Source organism: Halichoeres trimaculatus, unplaced genomic scaffold (genome assembly GCF_033239565.1).
Source record: "Halichoeres trimaculatus isolate MK-OKI-2021-1 unplaced genomic scaffold, fHalTri1.1 fHalTri1_scaffold_5, whole genome shotgun sequence".
In the NCBI taxonomy this organism is placed as follows: Eukaryota; Metazoa; Chordata; class Actinopteri; order Labriformes; family Labridae; genus Halichoeres; species Halichoeres trimaculatus.
In genome coordinates this window covers 10,511,044-10,530,492 of record NW_027437183.1, presented here as the reverse complement: position 1 = coordinate 10,530,492, position 19,449 = coordinate 10,511,044, and the positions used below count along the sequence as shown (strand labels likewise).

The window sequence follows — 19,449 nt, the reverse complement described above, 5'->3', positions numbered from 1 at the left end:
CTGGATGAGAGTCTGGACCACTTCAGACTATGATCACCACATGGCCTCTTTTTAATGGATACTGTTTTGGCAGACCTTAAGCATACTTTTGGACGAGATACACACTGATAACATAAATTATAGAATAAACACAAAATTTCTGTAAGTGTGAGATACACTCCCAAACTGAATTGAAAGTTGTAATAGAATACTTAAATATTTTTTTGTCTTTAAACGATTAAAAGATTAATAAACGCCTTTAAACTTTTTCACAACTAGTTCTTTTTACCAATCTTTGCCATTGCTTTTAAAGAAAGTTACTTAGTTTCGGATGTTTGTTGTTGAAAAGTTTGTGTTTTTTTTTAAATGTCAACTAAGACTTTTTTGCCTGCATTTAAACTTATCTCCAACATACACACCAATAAGAAAGGCTATCCTTTCTTAATAGAGGTTATCCAGTTCTCTTGGTGTGAACAATACCTGTGTAAGAACATTGTTCTTAAAATATAGTCCAACTTTACTGTGTGTTATTTTGCTCTTGAATAGTTTTAGGGGTAGTGTGAGGACATGGCTTATAGTTATATATAGTTATAGTAGGAATCTGAACATTCAATAAAGTTAAGGAAATTTTGTTTCAACTCACCCATTAAACTTATCCAGCTCATAATTATGTTAAAACATTTAGAGCAATTAACTGTAGTTTATAGAATAAATATCTTGAAACAGTTGCTCACTTATTTTGGTATAACTATGATGATTTTCTTGCAAAAGCTATGTGACTTCATTTATGATAAGATTGATAAATGTTTTGGTTTCTCTTGGGTGCATGCGAGTGTCTGTCTCTTGGATTATAGTATAGCCTGCACATAAAAACTCTTGTGCATACACAATCAATCTTTTTTTTTTTAATATATAGGCAAAACTTTATATCCCTTATATCACAGGGGGAAAACAACACTTGTCAACAGCAACAAATTCAAATAATACATTCATTCATTTCAATATCCTGAAACAGAAAGCCATTAAAATTGTTACAGCTTGCAATATGTAAAAAACAAAAACAAAAAAAAAACAAAACTTTTCACAAATGAATGTGTACATTCTCTAAATTCGAAATAAAAAACAAAAATAATAATAATAATAAAACGATGCAGACCTATACTGTTAGGAAATTCCCTGGTAAAGTAATCTGTTATGGATGTATCATGGGCTGTATTCATCTGTCTCTCAAACTCCGCCCACTCTCTGCTAATGTTGCATCAGAATTGCAATATCCGGGCTACGTCACCAGCCCTCACCCGGCATCCTGCCTGCCTGCTGTCCATACATGTTAGCTGGAGTTGCTAAAGTTATCTTACTAAAGTAGGGTGGCTTTCCACTTGTGATGGCTGACCAGAGTGTCGTGGAGAAGATGAGCGAAATGCAAGTGGACGAGGGGAAAAAGGTGACTCTGGAGTCTCAAGGCTGCGTACATTTCAGAAATATCATTGAGTTAGCAGCTAGCCTAGCCTGTAGCCAAATACATGCTGTCATTTACTCAACCGGCAATGTGGTGCTACCGTTAAGGTTACAGTTATGAATTCAGTGCTACTGTGTAGATAGCACGAGTCTTTTATTGAATGTTTGCCCTTTCTCTGACTTTTTTAAAAGGCAGTCATTTTTGTCTCACTGCATGTGTAGTTGGCCAGTTATGCTAATATTGGATTTACACGTATTACTTGGCACGGTGTAGCTCTGGGTACTTACGCCAAACTCCATTGAGAAATGTGTCAATTTACAGTTTGACCGCATGCAGGTTGTCTCAGTCAGTGTTACACCAATCCGTGGGACGCTGAATGAATCAGTCATATTCCCTTTGCAAATCAGCATACCTCAATAAGATTTAGAGTTTTGTTTTATCTTAAGGCCGCTTCTATTATCACTAAAACTCTCACTGGATCCCCCTCTGCTTACTTCTTTTTGCTGAGACACAATAACAAAACTGTAGGGCTGTAGAAGCCAATAAATTAACTAGTAAACATGACCTTTCTAAATCCATGTCAAAAAAGGGATTTTCATCACCAACAGTATACAACAACATTAAAAACATCACGCACAGACACAGTTAAACATTCAAGTGAAGATTATCCTAAAGCTGACTGGTAAAAGTGTGTTTATATTTTATACTCAGTTGATTCAGTACTGCTTCCAAATAGGAAAGTCTTTTCCAATAGCAGTTGCAGGAGCTCAGTGTTAAATTGGTGCAAAAAAAGAACTATATTTCCTTTTTTTTAATGTTTTATTGACCCTAATAGTATATATCATGATTAATTGAAAAAGAAGTTCCAAGTTTTTACTCCTCACAAATGTATGGAAATGAAGTAAATGGAAATACTTTTTTTTTTTTGTAATTAGCTTAGTAGCTTCATACTTATCTTTTATTGTGTCATAAAGCTCAATAACTTCATTGCATTGCTTTTTTAACAGGGGAAACCTGAAAGTGGTAAAGATGGAGGAAAGAAGAAGGCTAAAAATGCTGCTGGGGATGCTGGGGGCAGAGCTGAGGTGGGTTGCAAAGTCAAGTGTTGGCTAGGTGCTATGACTAGATATTACAATAATATAATGTTTTACAAGGACTTAAATGATGGGGTCAGTCTGTACTGTGTAATTTTTGTATTTGCTTAAATATCTAGAAATGTCCTGCAGCCTCAGAGTTAATGATGACCAAAATAATATGTCGTATGTAGACAAATAGTTGATCCCTTACAATATCACTGAGGCTCAATTGCAGTAAATGAATGATAAAACAGATACATCTATATTAGATTGAGATCACTTTTAGTTTCAGAGCAGAAAATAATGGGGTAAGATAAAACATTTATTGGGTATATTTTCATATTTTGTTTTGCATTTTATTTTATATTATTAAAAAAAACATTTATTATATGCAGCATTACCCTACGACCTATGGGTGTTTTTTTGTCATAAACTTTCTGTTCAGAATAGTAAAGGATGGTTACAACTAGAGCCTGACCGATTAATCGGGCCGATTATGCCTGTCACCGATTAATTAACATCAGCCAAAATGTAGCCGATTATAAAAAATTTTGCTCTGCGGAGTTTCTGACGCTCTTGCTCCTGTGTGTCTGTGTTTTGGGCTGCACACTTCAGAGTGCCTGGTCCCTCCGTCTACCATTATCTAATGTAAGACTATAGAACGACGTTTTAACTTCGCGAAAGTTGCTTTCTTGAGAGATAAACAGAGATAAATGCTACTGTTAATTCACACGTCCACCATTATCTAATATAAGACTATAATACGGTGTTTTAACATCATGTAAGTTGCTCATTGCGTGTTTACAGTTTGACTTTTCTTTCTACTTACTGTGTTAAAAGTTTGACTTATTTATTTAAGGTGTTTACAGTTTGACTTCTTTATTTATTGTTGTGTTTACAGCTTGTTCTTTTTTATCATTGGTTTACACTACAGTTCTTATGTTGACAGTTTTATAATTAAAGTTCCTTGTTTTAATCTAAAAGTGTTCTGTCTCTGTCTTGAATCATATGGGTATTATAATAATTTGTGTTTATATACAGTATATATCCTGTGATTATCAATGAATTATTATATATATCAGCCGAAATATTGGATAACGGCAGATATATTGGATATCGGCTTTTTTTTGCTCCAAGTATCGGTATTGGCATTGGCCCCAAAAATCCCATATCGGTCCGGCTCTAAAACTATTCTAAAAACGGAATAATCAATAAATTCTTCACTAGCTCATCTCATTGTGTCTTTTTCCAGCTGTCACCTGCACCTCAGTACATCGAGGACCGTCTTACTTTGTACTCACAGCTCAAAGCAGAGCATGACGCCCTCATGGCAGAGAGAGCAGCGAATAATAGCCGAGCCATCAAGGTGACCCTGCCTGATGGGAAGGTGGTTGATGCTGAGTCATGGAAGACCACTCCATACCAGGTGGCCTGTGGAATCAGGTCAGTGTGATGATTAGGAGCTGCAATTGATACTTATTAAATTTGACACCCAGCTCTCATTTAGCATAAAAAAGAGAAATCTCAAGGGTGCTCCAGGAATGTAATTTCTAAAGACCAGCTGTCAGATCTTTTCTTACAGCCTGTAATCACCATTTGGGTTTCAAAAGGCTTCACAGCTCCTACATTATGATAATAGTAATTGGAAATGACACCCACTAACCTTAGACTGTCTCCTCAAGACAAGAAAGTACTCCTTCATTAGTTAAAATTTTTAGGGAACTTTGCTGTGGGGTTTGAGAATGATTTCCCTACTGGCCTCGTGGTTGAAGAGTGTGTTAGTAGAGATCAAATGTTGGTAACCAAAGGTCACATGAGCAGACTGCACAGTAAGCACAGTGAGAAGCTTTCAGAAGTGTCATAATCTCTATCATCAACGTCACTGTCAACATTGCTCTGTATAAGTTAAAAGTCCCAGCCACTGCCCCACCTTTGTACTTGATGATGCAGTGAGCACATTGGTGTAAAGCACCGGTGGTTTTTAACCTGTGTGAGTCACAATCCTCTTTGTATTTGGAGGCCAAAGCAATTAAAGACACCCTTGGTAGATTTAGAGGTAGGAGTGGAGTTACTTTGAAGTGTTGTCGACTGTTTGCATTCCTTTACATCCTCTTAGACATAGGTGCGTCAATAAACTGACTCCCTGTAAGACCAGCTGAGCTACACCTGCTGTAGGTCTCCTGATGACATTTTTACATGATCGTAACTCAAGGCAAACTTATTGCGACCTAGATTTCAAGTATGCATTGGGAGTATATAAATACCTAAAGCCTCTGAATCTAGCTAAAAAACACTTTTCTACTGTAAAGAATGTTACTGAAATCTGGTGAAAGACCTATTATTGTTGTATTGCAGTTTTTAAAGATGCACCATAGGTTTCTTTTTTACTTCGTTGTGCAAAGCCCCGCTCAATAACTTTGTTGAGATGCATGCTTCTTCATTTTCCCAGTCAAGGCCTTGCTGACAACACAGTGATTGCCAAAGTGAACAACAGTGTGTGGGACCTGGACAGACCTCTGGAGGATGACTGCAGCTTGCAGTTGCTCAAGTTTGATGATGAGGAGGCTCAAGCAGTAAGTCCGCCTCATCCCTGTTCTGCTTATATTTGATTTTTCTTCTCCCTTGTGTATGGATTAGGAAAGGAGACTGCAGAGAAGTTTTGTAAAGCCTCTTAACATTTTCTTCCCAATGCACATTTCACTCATCTCTGAGCACCAAAAACTCCTCTCACATTCCAATATATTAACTTCACGCTCCCTGATGCATTCAAGGTTAAAGTGATGAATGAAAGGTTGACAACCAATAATTGACCTCAAACCTCTCTCCATTAAAAGTCCAATCCAGAAAAACATTAAGAAGAGACGAGAGAGTGTAAAACAAAATACTGCTGCAATCACAGACTGTCATAAAAGTGGCAGCAACCAGTGTCATAAGTGAATAACGAGACTTGTTCTGGAAATAAGAGCTCAATTTCAGCTTCATTGTCTGAACAAAGGGGTGAATATTTCACCAGAAGAGTCATTTGTCATTTGACATTTTTAAGTACTTTAGAGTTTTCCTTGTCTTGGCCAATTACCTTTTTTATGTTACTAGTTGTCAGCAGGTTTTGTCAAATAGTTTTTAGATTTCCCATCTCCAAGTATTGCCAGAATTCAGAAGAGAGGATATGATGCAGTTTCACTTCTTTTTTCCTCCAACAAAGTCTGCAGCACAGTGAACAATTGTTACATCAGGACAAACATGAAGGTCAACATCACCCCTTTCAACACAGTCACACTTTAATGTCTTGTATTCACTGTTCCTCAGGTGTACTGGCACTCCAGTGCTCACATCCTGGGTGAAGCCATGGAGAGGGTGTACGGAGGCTGCCTCTGCTACGGTCCCCCCATCGAGAACGGCTTCTACTACGACATGTTCCTGGAGAACAATGAGTGAGTCACACAGGCTTTGGCTTCACATTTGTCTGTATAATTAGACGTGTTAGTCATCTCCCAGTGTTATTTTGATGTTTACTTCAAAGCTTTGTGGCTGCCAGGCTGGTTCACTGTCTAAGACCCACTGCACACACAAAACAGGTGGAGTTTAATGACACTAATGCTGTCAAGCTGGATTTTTGTTGGGTGTGGATTTAAAAGGACATCTTTATATATCAGCCCACAGAATTTAAAGCCTTAAAGCAAATCTATTCAGAACACACAGAACTGGAGATAAGTTGAGTGAAGCTTTCAAAGTGCTTTGAGACATCCTCAGAAATTTGAATACCTCTTCATCGTAAACAACTTTTCTGTTTGACCTTTCCCTGAAACAGATGCATTTCTCCCGGCTTCAGGCAGCGGGAGAGCGTGAGGAGGGCTGTCTAATTAATTCTACAACCTCTTTAATGAAGTCGTTTTATGCTAATGGCATTCCTGGAGACTGTGTTTTTTGCAAGGATATTTTGACATGGCTCACGCCCTAAAGCCAAGGACTTTAAACTATTCGCCCATGCCTGGCAGAGGTTATCAGTTTATGGAAGTTAGTGCATCACTCTGTAGAATGAAAAGTCTGCTCTCAAGGCTAAATGCCTGGTCACATCCATGATGCCCTCCACAAACACTGTCAGAGTGCATTTAACATTTAAAGCGCTTTGAATATTAATGTAGGACTATGTAAGGCTGTCATTTCCGTGACCTTCTTTGTGTGTTTTTTTGATGTTTTGGACAGGGGCGTATCGAGCAATGACTTCCCAGGTCTGGAGAACTTATGCAAGAAAATCATCAAGGAGAAGCAGCCGTTTGAGAGACTGGAAATAAAGAAGGAGACTCTGCTGGAAATGTTCAAGGTGCCTTAAAACATCAGTATTTTTTAATAAAAATAAAGACTTTGAAGGTAACAGAGCCCCTAAAATCTCTTCCCTTTTCTTTTCAGTACAACATGTTTAAGTGCCGCATCCTGAATGAGAAGGTTACCACACCCACCACCACAGTTTACAGGTGAGTGCATGTAAAAACAAATCCACTTCTGATGACATACTGTAATGTCTGACCTCATTAAAGACCAAAACTAAGTGCAGAAGATTGATCAGTCTGTCTAAAATATTCTGTTGCCAAAAGTCGGATACTGCCTATCAGTTTTTGTGCCAAAGCTTGTTCCTCTTCAGCAACAGATCACACTCAGTATGATAAACAACACCTACACAAACATACTGCTATAAATACACAGTCACACACCGATTTGGAAGCAGCAGTAACCAACTTTAAATGTGCTACCAACCTTTTTGTTGCATATTTATGAGATAGTTCTGCCTTTTCTTCCAGAAGGTTTTGTATTTTAATGTGTTTAAATAATTTATTAATACTCTTCAGTCTCAATCTTCTTATAGGATTTTGTTACCTTGAAAAAATTAAACTGTTTCTTAAGAACTTGTTTTTTAAAAGATAAAAAACATTTTGCTTTTCAGATGTGGTCCCTTAATTGACTTGTGTCGGGGGCCCCATGTGAGACATACTGGGAAAATCAAGGCACTGAAAATCCACAAGGTGAGCCCTTTAGTTTTCAGTGATTTGTTGCATAAAAGCACCAGTTTTTACTCAATTGTTAATCTATTATTTTTGTTGTGCTAGAATTCATCCACATACTGGGAGGGAAAGGCAGACATGGAAACCCTTCAGAGGATTTATGGAATCTCCTTTCCCGACCCAAAAATGCTCAAAGAATGGGAGAAGTTTCAGGAGGAGGCCAAGAACAGAGATCATCGCAAACTAGGGCGGGTAGGAACATAAATGTTAAGATGCTGATAATTAGCAAAAGAGCTCTCCAAATCCTTTGTAAAATTTAATCATGTCTGTTTCTTTTGTTCATTTGTTTGTTTTTATTTCCTTAAGCTATGTACTTACTGTACAGGTGCTGTTATGATCCTTCCCTGAACAAATTAGTCATGAAACACGAGTAGAAGACTTCTCTAATACAGAAGCCCCATGTGTATCAGGTCTTACAAATTGAAACCTACTCAATAAATCATACATTTCTGAACTGTGTTAAAATACAGCACTGGTAGCCCAGCATGCTTAAAACAATAACTGCCTTTGGCATGATAAAAAGATAGTACATGGGACACTTTTATCTCTGTGTGATGACAAAAGTGACATGTGGAATTAAACCAGATTTCAATAAAATGTATCTTTATAAGATTTAGGTGTTCATAATAGAGGGAGTCGGCAGGTCAGGCAGGGTGTCTGTCTTTGTCATTCAGAACAGGTGTGGTAGAGGAACTGAAAAAGAGACAGTACAATGTCGTGCAAACGGTGGTTAACCAGAACATGTGATTGATTGAAACCTGTTTGTCCTTTGGGTGGAGAACTCTCTTCATTTCCAGTCTATAACAAGCCTAACTTTTCCTCTCTTCTTTATCTTCAGGAGCAAGACTTGTTCTTCTTCCATGACTTGAGTCCTGGCAGCTGCTTCTTCCTGCCCAAGGGAGCTTTCCTCTACAACACACTGATTGAGTTCATCAGAGTAAGTGAAAGCTGTCAGGACCAGAGTGAATAACAGCCGTCATCTCACTCCAAACTATGAGACGTAGGGAAAGACAGTGAGGTATGAGTCAAAGAGTTTAAATGAGCATGGAGACCTGGGGAGAAGGACTGAGGAGAAAGTGACCTCTAGATTAATAGATGCTTTATATTTTTACTTAATATATAGCTGTAATTAAAAACCACTGTAGGCATCACATTTTTAAATATAATGATGTAAAAAAGGCCTCTTTCGTGATCATTTAAGTCCTGGAAATGACAAACTTATAACCATAACTCTTCTACTTGCAACAAGAATGCAGAACAAGCTGCTCTGACATCTAATTAAGTCTCTGTCGATCAGATATTTCTCATTTCTTACCAGGTAATAGAAAAAAAGAACTTTGCCCTGTGTTAAGTTTACCCTTGAACACAAACTTATTTTTTAATCTTGGAACAGTTTTTTATTTAGTTGGCAATTATTTTGAAGAAATGTAAGAATGTGAAACAGGAATGAATGACAGTCTTGAGGAGAGCTCTTTCCATGTCCTTAGTTGTAGTCAGTGCACCGGCAATGCAGTGAACATCAAAAGAATATTTCTTTTAATTTAGGGAGTAGATTTTTGTCTGAGGACATTTAAGTAATTAGAGATGTGCTTAAAGATGAGATCTTGTCTGCAAGCAACGAAATACCAAAATAACCAAAACATGTGACATGTTTCTCACAGCACAATTCTCAGGATTACTTTTGATTAAGAGTTAATGATTATTACTGATGCCATCAGACATCCTTTATTGAGTTTTTAGACAAGTATTCTTTTCCAGATTAACCCAAACATCTAAACATAATCTACAGTTCTACAGTTTCATTTCACTTTTGTCCAGAGCGACGTACAACACAAGCAAGAATTTTGAAAAAAATATTGATCAACCTTCAACAATGTTCAATGATCAGTGCTAAATATTCTTTAAGAGCTGGGTCGGCGACTGTCTGACTCATTCTACCCCTGAGGACAAAGAGGAGAAGGGTCAGCTTGAGTGTCCCCTGAACAGATGAGTCTTCAGACATCTCTTAAAAGTGGAAAGAGGCTCTACGGATCGTCTAGAGTTTGGTGATTTATTCCACCATTTGGGCAGAACAGAGGAGAAGAGTCTGGCTAAAGATTTAGAGCAACACTGAGCTGGGAGCACCAGGCGTTTTTCACAAGCAGAGCATAGAGGGCGAGAAGGAGTGTAGACCTGGATGAGGGACCCCAGGTAGGCAGGAGCCATTCTTGTCAGTGTTTTGTGAGCCAGAAGAAGAGCTTTGAATTTGATTTGAGCTGCCGCCAGAAGCCAGTGAAAAAGGATTTACAGTGGGGTGCCAGGAGGGAGTTGCAGTGGTCAATGCGTGAAATCACAAGGGCCTGTACCAGAAACTGGTTGACCTGTTGAGTCAGGTAGGGTCTGATCCTCCTGGTGTTATAGAGGGCATATCGACACAACAGAGCAATGGAGCCCACATGAACCTTAAAGATCAGCTGGTCATCAATCATGACACCCACATTTCTGGCAGAGTTTGTCAGCACAAGTTGATTGGAATCAAGCAGGACACTGATCTGTGGTTGAACTGAGGGACATGCTGGAAGGACAATGAGCTCAGTTTTGTACAGACTTAGCTGAAGGTGGCATTCCTTCATCCATGTGGAGATATTAGCTCAACATGTGTTCAATAATGTGTTTGTGAAGAAAAATCTGAATGCAGCTGCATTCACTTTATCAGAGTTTCAAAACCTCAACTTTAACCTATTGACTGATGTGTGCGTCAAATGGTATGCCCTAACTATTTGTTGCAAGAAATTTATCAAATCTGTTGTTTCTGCACAAAATATTCTGATGGCATGAACTCAGAACAGCTCTGTTTTAATCCTCCTGTCTGACATCTTGCTCTTTGACAGAGTGAGTACAGGAAGAGAGGTTTCCAAGAAGTCGTGACGCCCAACATCTACAACAGCAAACTCTGGCAGACATCTGGCCACTGGCAGCACTACAGCGAGAACATGTTCTCCTTCGAGGCGGAGAAGGAGACCTTTGCCCTCAAACCCATGAACTGCCCTGGACACTGGTGAGGCTTCTTTCCTCACATTTAGAGTTTCTAAAAGTCTAACTCCAGCAGAAAAATAGAGAAAGGATGAAAATAGATTGCCAAGAATGAACACCCACTTGTGTTGCACTCTGTGTGTCAAGTCTTGCGCTAGCGTGAAATATATTGTTTAGCGTTTTTCTCTTTAATTAGAGAAACAAAAGTCTTTGTTGGAAGCAGAGCTGTTTGTTCTGCTGCTGCACAAACTGAATTAAATAAGCTCACAATACAAATAATTTTACTTTGGTACAAATTTTGTTTTTAATCTATCTAAAAGTGTCTCCCTTGGTGCCATGGGAAGCAGAAACAACCCCTGACTGATGTTTGGGCTCACTGTTACAGCTTTATAAGTTTGCACTGGGTTTGTTATCAGCAGTTGACTCATTCTTTGTGAAAAGCTTCATCTTTCACTGCTACATTAGTCTGTCATCAGTTCAGCTCAGCTTGTAATGGACCGATGTTTGTGCCATGTTTTCTTTAGTAAGATGACCCACTTCAATTTACTGCTGGATGCTGCATTGCAGTGTAAAGAACCAGACTGCAGCTCTTTGTAGTCAAATCTTTTATCTCCTTTTTACTGCTATGATCTCCACGCTCTCCTCATGGGCAGCCTCTCAGGAGATGGAGCAGAAATGAAAATTGAGCTTGCAAACACATTTTGTGACAGTGCTGGATGACAGTTAGATCAAATATTGATTCTCTTTCATAGAAATATTAAAGCAGTGGAACAATTTTCAGTGATTTGTAAGGAGTGGTAGAAGATGGTGGTTGTAATGTGTGTATTTTCACTCACTTTTACACTCTGTCTGTCTTCAGTCTGATGTTTGATCACCGGCCGCGCTCCTGGAGAGAGTTACCAATCCGCATGGCCGACTTTGGCGTCCTGCACAGGAACGAGCTGTCGGGAGCCCTGACAGGTCTCACTCGTGTCCGCCGCTTCCAGCAGGATGATGCTCACATCTTCTGTTCCATGGACCAGGTGAGTCCCACAGTTATCAATTTGCTTTACTCTTGTGAGCCCAGCATGCTTACAAAGACACATTTTGGAGGCAGAAGTTTGATCAGAAAAAGTTGTTTGATGAGAGAAAATCCAACCAACGTATGTGGAATCACTGAATACAGCATGCTTCATTTGAAAGACCTTTAAGATCACTAAGTTGTCTTTCGTCACGTCACTTAAGGCAGCTTTGGTTTGTGCTGAAAATGAGAACAGTTTCACATAGCATTGACTTGGTCGTCTGGAGCTGCTCTGCTGCTTTTTTTGCCGCCACTTTGATATCACCTGAATCTGAGACCAAACTTGTGTCACTCGCATCAACGGTAATGTAGGTGCCAAAAATGACAAGGAAGAAGAATGCGTGCAATAAAAGAGAATAATCTGGTTCTGCTGCATTGATTCTGATATTCTAACACATCCGTCCATCACCAGCCTGACAGCGTTATAGGAGTGTCATGCTAAATTGGTGCCGAAGATTTTTAGAGAGGATTTAAGTCATCGCACCATGAAGTTTTCCTGGCAATAACCCTGATGAATGTTTCTGCTGTGCCATTATGTCCGTTTGATGTATAGAGACGTAAAAAGTGGGTCTCTTAGTGTCTTTCTTGTTCAGTTTATGGAGAAAAATCAGGTAAGGTCTCTGAAAAGTCTGCAACCTTCTTTGCTAAAGTTTGCTGCAGCCTGGCATAGCAACTTGCATGTTAAGTCTTCTGAGCGGAGAGGAGCACTGCCAATATCAATGCAAACAAACAGAATTTTGGAAGAGTGAATAAATTTCTTAATTACTTTGTTCAGTTGTAGAAGCACAGCAACCTGCAGCCAGGATCCGTCTGATTGTGCTTTGTGTTTATCAGGAATGGCAGCGGATCGGGTGGTTAATTATTTGATTGCACTTTGTGTACAAATTAAAATCACTTCATATTTTTCACTTTGCTCGTTGCGGTTGGAAAGAGCTGCTTGGACTGTTGGTTGTTTTTGTGGTGACCAACTTCAGACAGAATGCAGAAAGTTTATCTTTAAGTTGAACTTTTCTTTATGTTGAGCTGATGGTGGCTCAAAGTAGAGCCTGACCGATTAATCGGGCCGTTTATGCATGTCACCGATTAATCAACATTGGCCAAAATGTAGCCTGTCAAAATTCTGTCACTCTTGCCCCTGTGTGTTGGGCTGCACACTGCCTGAGTGCCTGCCCCCTCTGTCCACCATTGTCTAATGTAAGACTATGGAACAGCATTTTAACATCGTGTTAGTTGCTTTTTTGTGAGATAAACAGAGATAAACGCGACTGTTAATTAACACGTCCACCATTATCTAATGTCAGACTATAATACGGTGTTTTAACGTTGTGTAAGTTGCTCATTGTGTGTTTTAAGTTTGACTTATTTATTAAAGGTGTTTACAGTTTGACGTCTTTATTTATTATAGTGTTTACACCTTGTTCTTATTTATCGTTGGTTAACACTACAGTTCTTATGTTGACAGTTTTATAGTTACATTTCCTTGTTTTAATTTAATAGTGTTGTGTCTCTGTCTTGAATCATATGGGTATTATAATGATTTGTAATTATATACAGTGTATATCCAGGGATGCACAATATTATCGACACAATATCGGTATCGGCTGATAAAAGCTTAAAAACACGTTTATTGGTATCGGAAGATATGAAAATTTCTGCCGATAAGTTTGGTGTTTTTCTAAAATGTATGAGAATTATAATGAAGTATGAAATAATGAAGAGGCATAACTGTGTGAAGACTACTTGAAAATTCTAAAGCACAGATGTAACAATAAGTTTCACAGCAACAGTTACTGGAAATATTCAGTCATCATCTCCAGTAAGCTGAGAAGTTTTCATAATTTCGTCTGATTACATCATCATTTCATAATCTCTTAATAGCAGCCAAGACAAAGATGGAATCAGTCAAAACTGCAGCGTTTATCCCCTCAGCATGATGCAATTTCAGTTACAATTTATTTTTGACCACAGATTGAAGAGGAGATCAAGGGCTGTCTGGACTTTCTGAGGACTGTGTACGACGTCTTCGGCTTCACTTTCAAACTCAACCTGTCCACAAGACCCGAGAAGTTCCTGGGGGACCCTCAGATCTGGGACCAAGCAGAAAAGGTAATCACAGAACCTCTTTGTTTCTGCCCTTTGGTTCAAAATGTGAACAGCAATCTCACACGGTCTCACCGGAGAATAAGATGCTGATCTGTGATATTATCTAATGGAAATTCTGGAGCCGCCTCACAGACAGAAAATGCAAGAGTGCGATTTGTACACCCCAGAAAACATTTATATTTTAATGAATTAGTTTTTCATTCTGCAGAAGTGCTGTCAGTTCAGAAAACGCTCGCACATCTCCTGAGATTCCACATCAGTGCCATCACTGTCTGCCTTTGCTGTCAAATCAAATTCGCTCTCTGTGGAACAGCTCTATATTTGTCATCTCGGGTTCAGCTCGAAGATGGTCTGGGAGAGAGTGTGTGATGTTTAAATACAGCTCAAACAAAGAGATAACAAGAGAGAGTGGGTTCAGCTAAATGATAATGGGTAGTTATTGCTTTGTTCTGTGTGCATTAAATAAAACAGCGAGGGATAGTCTCCAGTCTGACATATGAATCTGTAAAATCAACATTCACTGACAGTTGTTGGATGAAGGTGTCACAAGCAGACGGTTGTTTTATTGGTTGGATAACTTTATGAAACACACAGGTTGTTAATCAGTCTGGAGGGTGTTTACAGTGAGTAAACAAAAGGATGAAAAGTCGTCTGGTAGCCTGCGTGCGGGTGACGTTAGTCATCACGTCACATTTGTTTTCCTCTTGACCTGACACAAAGATATGTTGAGTGTAACCAATAACAAAACTAATCACCAGTGCAACCTGCGTCACACATTCAGGGCTGCAAACTTGCATTCTTTCGTTTTCTATGTAATTCTCTGCTGTCTAAACCAAGAGCCCCGTCAGGTGTTGTATTCTCGTCATATCTGTTGTCGCTCTCCTCAGCGTTTATAAACGGCTGCTTCTAAATCTGCTGCAGGCTGCCAGGCATCAAAACGCGGAAAAGTTTTTAAAAGTGTTTTCAGTTTAATCAACAGAAAACGCTCCATTTTTCACACCCACTGGAAAGATATACTCAGGCTTAAGCTCCCAACTAATCACACAGAGAGTTGCCCACAGGGGACTGTATCCACATTCATACTTCAGGAGATGACAGCTCAATATGTAAGATAATATGTGAGCCATTATTCTGCAGATAACGACATTTAATCCTTTTAATTCTTTGTTCCTTTTGGATTTCATAAACTTTAAAGAGCTCTTTTTCAATTTCCCTCTCTGCTCTGGTTTCTTAGCGTTTCTATAGCCGCTGGGAGCAGAACACTGCTGGTAATATTTATTTTCAGCAAGTCACTTTCCAAACAATCAATCCAGTAGCCGTGGTACTTTTTAAATATGAAAAATGTTGTATTCTAGAGACACAGAAAAGCCCAGAGATCTGATCTCTCCTACTGACTGCGTGCGTTTATAAAGATCTATTTCTCAGTTAGCCACAGGTGTGAAAAAAAGTAAGAGTAATATACGGTAAAGTGAGACTTCCAATAGCTCCTAAGTTTAAGCGCTGTTTGTTTGACCCATCAGTGAGACACTTTTCTTTAGGACAACATTTCATAAATTCAGCGCTGACATTTTATGATTAGTGTTTGTACGCACAAAGGTGGAAAATTATATACACAAAATAACTGACTTGTAAACTTGGAAAAGTGACTGGAACAGAACTTGCTGAGTGTTTCCCCTCACCTCATTAACTCCCCCGCAAGAAACCATAAAATATTATTGAGACGTTAACATTTCTCAGTTCAGGGATTACTTCCAGATGAAGAAAATGTCAGGAGGAAATACACAGCTTTGCTTAACACTTGTGTTTACCTGCATGTTGGTCAGCCGTTCATGTTGTAACAAAAGCCATAACTGTTTGTTTTCACAGCAACTGGAGAACAGCTTGAACGAGTTTGGGGAGAAATGGGTTCTCAACCCTGGTGACGGAGCTTTTTATGGACCAAAGGTGAGCCATGCGCTGCAGTAATGATGTACTTACCCTGTGAAACAGCAGGAGGGCCACGGCTGATCATTTGTGCCCACTGTTTGCAGATCGACATCCAGATCAAGGACGCCATCGGTCGGTACCATCAGTGTGCCACAATCCAGCTGGATTTCCAGCTTCCCATTCGCTTTAATCTCACCTTTGTCAGGTAACTCGTCTAAAGCTGCTATAAAATCAACATAAATGAAGAATAGCTGCTGTAAAAATGTTCATTGTGTATTAAAGGGTTTAGTATTTTGTACTAAATTCACACCATGAGAAGAATACTTTTTTAGATTTTAGATATCACAGAAGATAATAGACTTAGATAAAACTTTATGATATCTAATAATGCATAAGTGCTAAGACTTTTGTTGCTGCCTCAGAGGCTTCAGATGAAACTTTGCTTTAAATCTTTGTTGGGAACAAGATAAAACAGCATCATCTTTGTTTCCTGCCAAACAACAAGAATTTCTTTCTCCACATGACTCTGCTGGATTCCTCTCTTCCCGTGTGGTGCTAATCGTTTTTGAATGATTTTCTAGCCACGATGGTGACGACAAGAAGAGGCCAGTGATCATCCACAGAGCCATCCTGGGATCAGTGGAGAGGATGATTGCTATCCTGACAGAGAGCTACGGCGGCAAATGGTTTGTAAACAGTCGATTTGGAGAGGTTGATCTGTCTGGTAGGAGCTGGCACCACCATGACATAGAAATGTATTTTTCTGGGTTCAGTTATCGGTTTTTAGATGTTCTGAGCAGAAATATTAGAGAACAAGTCGTGTTTGTAGGGTAGTAAAGATTAACATACTGTTTATGAGCCACTTATCTGATAAATTCATGTCCTGCTGTATTCCAGGCCACTGTGGCTCTCTCCTCGCCAGGTGATGGTCGTACCTGTGGGAGCGACCTATGACGAGTATGCTCAAAAGGTAACCAGTGACCACGTAATGCCATTTGTACTCAGCCCCAAGCTGCACAAGTTTATTCACACAGGATGATACGCTGTCTACTACTGTCTCTTTCACTGTGGTTCGAAAGTTTTATTTTTTGACCCATGATCAAAATCAACAAACTTGAACTCAAATTTTTAAAATAACTAAATAAAGAAACACCAAAGTGCTGTACCTGCAGTTCTACAGGTTGATTCAGTTTCTGAGTCAGACAATCAAACAGGTTGTAATCGTGCTTTTTTTGGCACTTTAAACTGCACACAAGCAGAGCCAAACAAGTGGTTTAAAAACTTAACCAAGAAGCCAATATTGTTACTGCAAAGGATTTTAAAACAGACCTTTTCTGTTCCAAAAACATCAGCTCTGTGTGTTTGCATGCAACTGCTGTCTGATAACTCTGGTTTGATGAGACAGCCAAAGCCTTCAAAATCAAACTTTTAGTTTTATTCAAAACTTTTTAAAAATGTTAATCTTGAATTCCTTCTTCAGGTTTTGCACCTTTCTTAAACACACAGCTGTACACATTTGATATTAAGAGTTTTTAAAAGCACACAGCTGTGACAACAAAGGCAGCAGAAATGTAATCATAGTTACAGCAAAATTAACAACTTGTACACAGTTTTCCCTGTCTGGGTTTGATAAACAACGAGTAAATTAAAATAACTGACTCTAAATTCAGGAATTACTGTAGCACTCTGGCACAGAGTGAGCTTTATTTAACCATCTGTTGTTTTTTTGGCAGGTCAGGCAGGATTTCCATGACTCCGGCTTCATGGCTGACGTTGATCTGGACCCTGGCTGCACTCTGAACAAGAAGATAAGAAATGCACAGTTGGCGCAGTACAACTTCATCCTGGGTAAGCAGAAAAGAAACTTTCCTTCACTCTTCTGTCTTTAACTGTTTGTCTGAATCTCTTGTTCACTGTCCATCTACAAATTGATTTCTCATCACTCTTCTTGCATGCTTCCTCGCTCTGCAAAGTGGTGGGAGAGAAAGAGATGACCAGCAACACAGTGAACGTGCGCACCCGAGACAACAAAGTCCACGGTGAACGCAGCGTGGAGGAGTGCATCGAGCGTCTCAAACACCTCAAGACCTCCAAGAGCAGAAACGCTGAAGAGGAATTCTGAGCCTTCTCAAACTCGCTGCAATCAACTCCGTCCCTTTACAGAGCCTTGAGTGTGGGAACTTTGAAGGGCCGTGCGGTTAAAATCAGCTTTTGGATGAGGGATAAAACTTCTGGTGCCTCATCTCTGCTTTTTGTCTCGTTGAAATCACATTCTCAAATGTGTCAATTTTTCTCTTTTTTTCCTGGTGTCTTCCATATTTTATCAGTAAGCTTTCACTCATCAAGTCTTCTCATTTCTGTTCATGTCGACAGAAGTTAACTTTTTATACTGAGTGTGCATCAACAGAAAAAATGTTAAGACTCTGAGGGGACAGCTTAAAAGAACATTTCTTAACTTTGAACAAACTGAAACATTAAAACTACCAAAAAACGCCTGTGATGACTGGTGAAATGGTTTGTCACTGTCTTTACGGTTTGTATCGGTCATTCTTACTTCAGGGAATTGTGCACGAGTTACAATTTTGATAATTAAAGAATTTATTCTTGAAAACCTTGACACAGAGCTCATTTCATTTACTCTCTCTGTTCCATTGCAAAATTTTAGTGAGGAGCAGATTTGTTTTTGATGGAGCTGTTACAAAGCCAGTCTGTCCATCAGAAAACAAAAGAATTTAAGATTAGAGTCAAAATGTGCTTAAACATGACTTCTACAGCCCACAAAGAAGAGCAACGTACAGATTTCTTTTATGGATGGTAGTACATTTTTTCAAGTGTACATTTTGTCAAATGAACCTTGCATATTTAGGCTGGGGCTGACACGATTACAAGGTATCCTCATCATGTAGGTTTTACTGTGAGTTTACCGCTGTGCTGCGGTTAAAGTGAATTATTATCACCTCCTCCCACTCATGCATCTTCACCTGGGATGAAAATCAGTGATGTGTTTGAGAGGTAAACATCTGATGCTTGTTATAACATGCTCACTGAACTGGATACCATTCCCTCTACAGCTGCGTGACCAAACCAGAGGATCACACACATTTAAATACTCAATCTTTGCTGTGTGTATTTACAAATGAGAATTAAAAGAAGCAGAAAGAAGAATATATCTTATTATATCTGCCCCTTCTCTCACAAATTATTAAATAAACACACAATTAGAAATAAGCTGCCGGCACAGAAGATTTCTTGTAAAATCATTTAATTCACAGCATTTGACAACTCATCTACATTCTCTATTCATACCAAGAAATTTTGGAAAATAAACCTAACGCATAAAGCATATTGTGATAGTTGCTCAACAGTTTAGTCCTACTTTAGTGTTATTCTCCCTTTCAGCAGACTGTCAGCTATAATTTGGTGTTAGTTGCAGGTTTGTACGATAATTTGTTACCTGACCTTGTTGAAAATTATGATGACCCAGTACATATTTCATATTCAGGGTCTTAGTATCCAGAATATTGCCAGGATCTGGATCATACTTTTACATCTGTCAGAAATTATGGTGACCTTGTCTTGTATTATTTTGCAAAGCAATCCGGCCATTTATTGTGGAGTTGTATACACATATGGTGAAAACAACCCTATCTCATAATGATAAAGAACACTTTAAAAAAAAATCCTGGATCCAGATGTTGGTCCAAATCACCTCCAAAATTTGATCACTTCTTTTTTATCCCATTTTGAAGATTTCCTGAAAATTAAATCAAGATCTGT

General features: G+C 38.9%; 1 protein-coding gene across 1 annotated transcript; it reads left to right on the top strand.

Annotated features, from left to right (window-relative positions):
- The first annotated feature begins 1,234 nt into the window (after positions 1-1,234).
- On the top strand, positions 1,235-18,269 carry tars1 (threonyl-tRNA synthetase 1). Its single transcript, XM_074671263.1, has 19 exons — positions 1,235-1,423; positions 2,446-2,523; positions 3,767-3,957; positions 4,964-5,087; positions 5,821-5,945; positions 6,718-6,835; positions 6,922-6,986; positions 7,454-7,532; positions 7,617-7,763; positions 8,410-8,508; positions 10,442-10,608; positions 11,443-11,605; positions 13,612-13,749; positions 15,613-15,690; positions 15,777-15,877; positions 16,254-16,358; positions 16,570-16,642; positions 17,406-17,520; positions 17,646-18,269. The coding sequence occupies exons 1-19, from the start codon at positions 1,364-1,366 to the stop codon at positions 17,792-17,794; spliced, it is 2,175 nt and encodes a 724-aa protein (XP_074527364.1). The 5' UTR covers positions 1,235-1,363; the 3' UTR covers positions 17,795-18,269.
- The last annotated feature ends 1,180 nt before the right edge of the window (positions 18,270-19,449 follow it).